Source organism: Bicyclus anynana, chromosome 7, assembly GCF_947172395.1.
Source record: "Bicyclus anynana chromosome 7, ilBicAnyn1.1, whole genome shotgun sequence".
NCBI classification, from domain to species: Eukaryota; Metazoa; Arthropoda; class Insecta; order Lepidoptera; family Nymphalidae; genus Bicyclus; species Bicyclus anynana.
Genome location: NC_069089.1, coordinates 2,556,172 through 2,560,989, shown reverse-complemented (window position 1 = coordinate 2,560,989; position 4,818 = coordinate 2,556,172). Strand labels below are relative to the sequence as shown.

General features: G+C 36.3%; 1 protein-coding gene across 1 annotated transcript; it reads left to right on the top strand.

Annotated features, from left to right (window-relative positions):
- Positions 1-766: 766 nt before the first annotated feature.
- On the top strand, positions 767-4,478 carry LOC112058198 (juvenile hormone esterase-like). Its single transcript, XM_052882628.1, has 4 exons — positions 767-829; positions 896-1,039; positions 1,697-3,006; positions 4,313-4,478. Exons 1-4 carry the CDS (start codon positions 767-769, stop codon positions 4,476-4,478), a joined length of 1,683 nt encoding a protein of 560 aa, XP_052738588.1.
- Positions 4,479-4,818: the final 340 nt, after the last annotated feature.

The window sequence follows — 4,818 nt, the reverse complement described above, 5'->3', positions numbered from 1 at the left end:
GTTGTTTAAATAAGAGATCTTACAAAAAAGTTAATATTTGGTCTAATATACCCTGACGCTAATCACATTCATCTAATAACCCATACAATCAGTTTTGGCATCTTAATATTATACTTTTCATAAAACTACAGTTAGAAGATCATGAAATTAGGTGGCCACTTTTAATGTCTCTATATATTTTTTTATTCTTTAGAAATTAGCTCTATACAATAGAATGACGAATAAAATATATAAATTAAAACTAATAATTACACAGTATATTAAATTTAAATTTATAATCACTAAAAAAATTATAACAAAGACACACCATCTAATTTTTCACCCAGTAATTAAATTATTAAAGTTTACTTCTTTTTCAGGAATTCATTATAGTTTCATAAATGTTTATTTATATAAACTAAAACAATAATTTGAAACTGTAATCTAAATACGGCTAAACTGGAAAATTTAAACTGCTCCTTAAAAAAATAACATTGAAAACTTCAAGAAGTTAAAGAAATTACAAAGCTGTTAAAATCAGGAGGTGATTAGCTTCCTAATTAAAAAAATAAAAAACTTTAGCGTAAGTATGAAATTTTTAATGCTGAGACTTATTTTGCATGATAATATGTGTGATATTCATTTCTTACATAAAATGAAATTTTTATGCAGGTGCCTTTTAGACCCAAAACGAATAAAGAACAGTTATGAAATAATAATTTGAATGTTATCTTGGTGTGCATAATATATAATGCCTAAAGAAGTCTTTTCAAATTCATTTACTGAGATGGCTGCGTTGTTGATAAAAGTGATTGGATTTATAGTAGCACTGGAAATAGCAATAGTTAAGGTAAACTTTAATCTGAAAAAGCGTGTTATGAGTTAAATCATTCAACAACAAAAAATATTTTTTCAGCAGAATGTTGGAGCTATTATAGTACCAGTAGAACAAGGACTGTTGGAAGGAGAACAGAAATGGACAATTACCGGAGACACGCTCTACTACAGTTTTAAAGGTATGCCATATGCAGCGCCACCAATCGGAAACTTGAGATTTAAGGTAAGAAATATTTAGTGGCACAAAGATGAAGTTTTTTTTTTTGAGAAAGAATACAGTAAGGCTCTTAAGCTAACTTATCCTAATAACTATACAAATCATGCCCACGTGGAATGGTGGCAAGAATACTGGCATTTCCGCGCTGGACAGCCTGATCCTTTGCGCAAAAAATGAGCTAGCCCTTCTGTCACCGGTCGAGGCAACTAGCCGCGGTGAAATGATTCGATAAAATTTTCTGGTACTGCGACTCCATGGCCCAAGGGTCTCCACGGCAAAAGGTACAATTATGTAACTCTGCACCGGTTTTAGCTTTTTTCTGTTGCGGCTCCCGGTCTTGATTCTGTCTCCCTGATATGACACGATGCTAATGTGTTAACGCATGTAGCGTCCCACATTAAGGCCTGCTCCATTTCCCAGGGAACCAGCATCAATCCATCAGGTCTCTTGCCATCATCCCGACGTATTCCTGACGGGTCCATTAACGCAGGAATATTTATGGTGGCAAGAGCCCTTTCTATTATATCATTAAGAGAGCCATACCGAAATAGCCTACCGCCACTCCTTTGGCATGAAAGCCCGTGAATTCCAAAAAGAATGAAAATAAATAAATAATTCCAAGGTGAAGTTATAATTATTAAATTAATCTCAAAAATATTTCAGGCTCCTCTACCAGCACTGTCATGGAAAGGTATACGAAACGCTACTGAACATGGAAACGTTTGTCCTCAAGTGGACAAATTCTCAAATATATATACACCGGGTAGCGAAGATTGTCTGTTTTTAAATATATATACCCCAAGTCTAAATCCAGACTCTCCTTTGTCAGTCATGTTTTTTATTCACGGAGGTAGCTACGCATATGGATCAGGCAATGATGATAATTATGGTCCTGATTTTCTTATTAACTCAAACGTAGTTGTGGTGACAATTAATTATAGATTAGACGCTCTCGGTTTTCTATGCTTGGATACTGAGGAAGTGCCAGGAAATGCAGGTATGAAAGATCAAGTAGCTGCATTAAGATGGGTACAAAGGAATATTAACAATTTTGGTGGAGACCCAAACAGTGTAACCATCATTGGGCAAAGTGCTGGCGGTGCCTCTTGTACCTTGCACGCGATGTCTCCGATGTCTGAAGGGCTCTTTCATAGAATAATACCTATGAGTGGAGTAGCAATAAGCCAATTTTCTTTGGAATTTGAACCAAAACGCAGAGCTTTCGTTTTAGGGAAAATTTTAGGTTTCGAGACAACCAACACTACAGCACTCTTAGAATATCTACAAAATGCGACTGTTGATCAATTGCTTAACACTAATTCGTCTGTATTAGCTATTGAAGATTATATCAGTGTACCATTTATGTCATATTTTGTACCCGTAGTAGAAAAATATTTTGGTCAAGAAAGATTTTTAATACAGTCACCTGACGATTCAATTAAAAATGGAGAAATACACGATATGGATATTTTGATCGGACATACAACTGCTGAAGCGGTGGTTGCTATATCTGAATTTGAATCAACTCCTACAATTGAAATTTGCGATAGATACAGAGAAGTTTTGGTGCCAAGAAATATTATTTATCAAAGTTCACCAAAGACGACACTAGAACTAGGGAATTTGATTAAAAAATATTACAATGGAGCGCAGCCTTTGTCTATTAAAACGATGCCACAATTTGTCAGATATGGTACGGATGTGCTGAATTTTGATGTAATTCGATATGCAAAGCATCAATCTAACTTTGCTGATAAGAATAGCATATATTTGTATCAATTTTCATGTATGTCAGAAAGAAATGTTTATAGCCAACAAGGTTTCAAATATGGAATATATGGAGTTGCCCATTTCGATGATCTCATGTATGTGTTTAACGCAAATAAATATAATTTGCCTGTAAATAAGAATGAAACGTCCTATAAAATGATACAAAACACTTGCACGTTGCTGACTAACTTCGCAAAATATGGGTAAGTGACTAAGTGCAGATGTTTTAGTCTAATTAAAGCAGAAACTAAGTGTCAATTTTAATAAAACATACATATTTTGGTTAAAGGTAATATGCTCAATTAATCACTGCATTATAAAACAGTGGTTAAAGACATTAGTTTATGTTGAAATTTCGTCATATAATAATATGCAATTATGTTGTTGACAGCTTACTTTACGTCACATTAAATTAAAGTTTCGTATTATTGCAGGCATTCTGGCAAGTATTAACAGATATGGGAGTACCTCTGCACCTTATAAATCTAGTACAACATTTATACGTAGATGGCACAGCTGCTGTAAGAGTGGACAAAGTGGACTCTGCAAGTTTGAAGACCAAAGCTGGCGTTCGGCAAGGATGTATTTTGTCTCCACTCCTCTTCAACACCTATACAGAATACATAATGCGGATGGTTCTGGAAAACTGGGACAAGGGAATATCTGTGGGAGGACGAAATATTTCAAACTTACGGTATGCAGACGATACTACGCTTTTTGCACAAACTAAAGAGGATATAGAAGACCTGCTGACCCGTCTAGAAGTAATTAGCCTTGAATTTGGACTTGCCATTAACAGAGAGAAGACCAAAATAATGATTGTGGACCGCGCCAATCAGAACAGACCAGATATTGACAAAATAGCGAACTGTGAGGTTGTTCCAACTTACATCTATCTGGGTTCTACTATCTCTAATACTGGTGGTTGTGAGATTGAAATCCGGAGACGTTGTGCCATTACTAGATCGGCAGTGGATAAACTTAGCAAGATTTGGAAAGATAGGAGAATCACCAAAACCACGAAGGTTCGACTTATGAGGTGTCTTGTCTTTCCAATCTTTCTCTACGGTGCGGAAACGTGGTCCTTGCGTCTACAAGACCGTCGCAAGATCGATGCCCTGGAGATGTGGTGTTGGAGGCGTTTGTTGAGGATTCCTTGGACAGCATTCAGAACCAACATTTCCATTCTCAATGAACTAAAGATAAAAGAAAGGCTTTCGTCGACTGTGCTTTTACGGGTCTTAAAGTTCTTTGGCCACATCTCCAGAAATCATGATTCTATAGAACGGTTGGTAGTGCAAGGGCAAGTCCAAGGCAAAAGATCCAGAGGCCGATCTCCAACCCGCTGGACGGATTTGGTTAAGGCTGCTACACAATCATCTTTGGCGGAGTGTACCCAAAATGCAGCCAATCGCCAAAAGTGGCGGAGCATTGCACAAAAGGCGTCGCTCATCGCTGCAACCACGACCACTCTGCCAAGAGTGCACGATTAAGAAGTAATTATTGCAGGAATCCCACACCTGATTCAAAACTCGGCGTAGAGTGGCCCAAATACAACACAGAAACGGAAATGTATCTTGACATTGGAGAGGAGTTAGTAGTCGGTACAAAACAATTGTCTTCTATGGTGGACTTTTGGGAAAGCATTTATGAACGAGCTGATTTACCTTTTTGAATCTAAAAATACATATCTACGTAATAGAAGTTTTAACAAAACTTTAAAGTTAAAAAAAGTAATTTACTTCAAGTAAAATCTTTTGTCTTCTGCTGTCTAATAAGAAATAAATTCAAATCAGTTTCAATCTTTGCGATCAAGTTCTTTATTCACCTTTTTATCATTGAATTTTTAACAACTGCTGTGATTTACTACAGCACACTTACTGTTTTGTAAAGGCTTGTTTCCTCATTCCTGTTATGCACTAAAAAAAAGAATGTCCTTCCTGCTTCTGCCTATTGTCTAGATTCCTAGAACGACACGATCGAATAGGTAACCAAGGCAACTAATACAGGCTGCT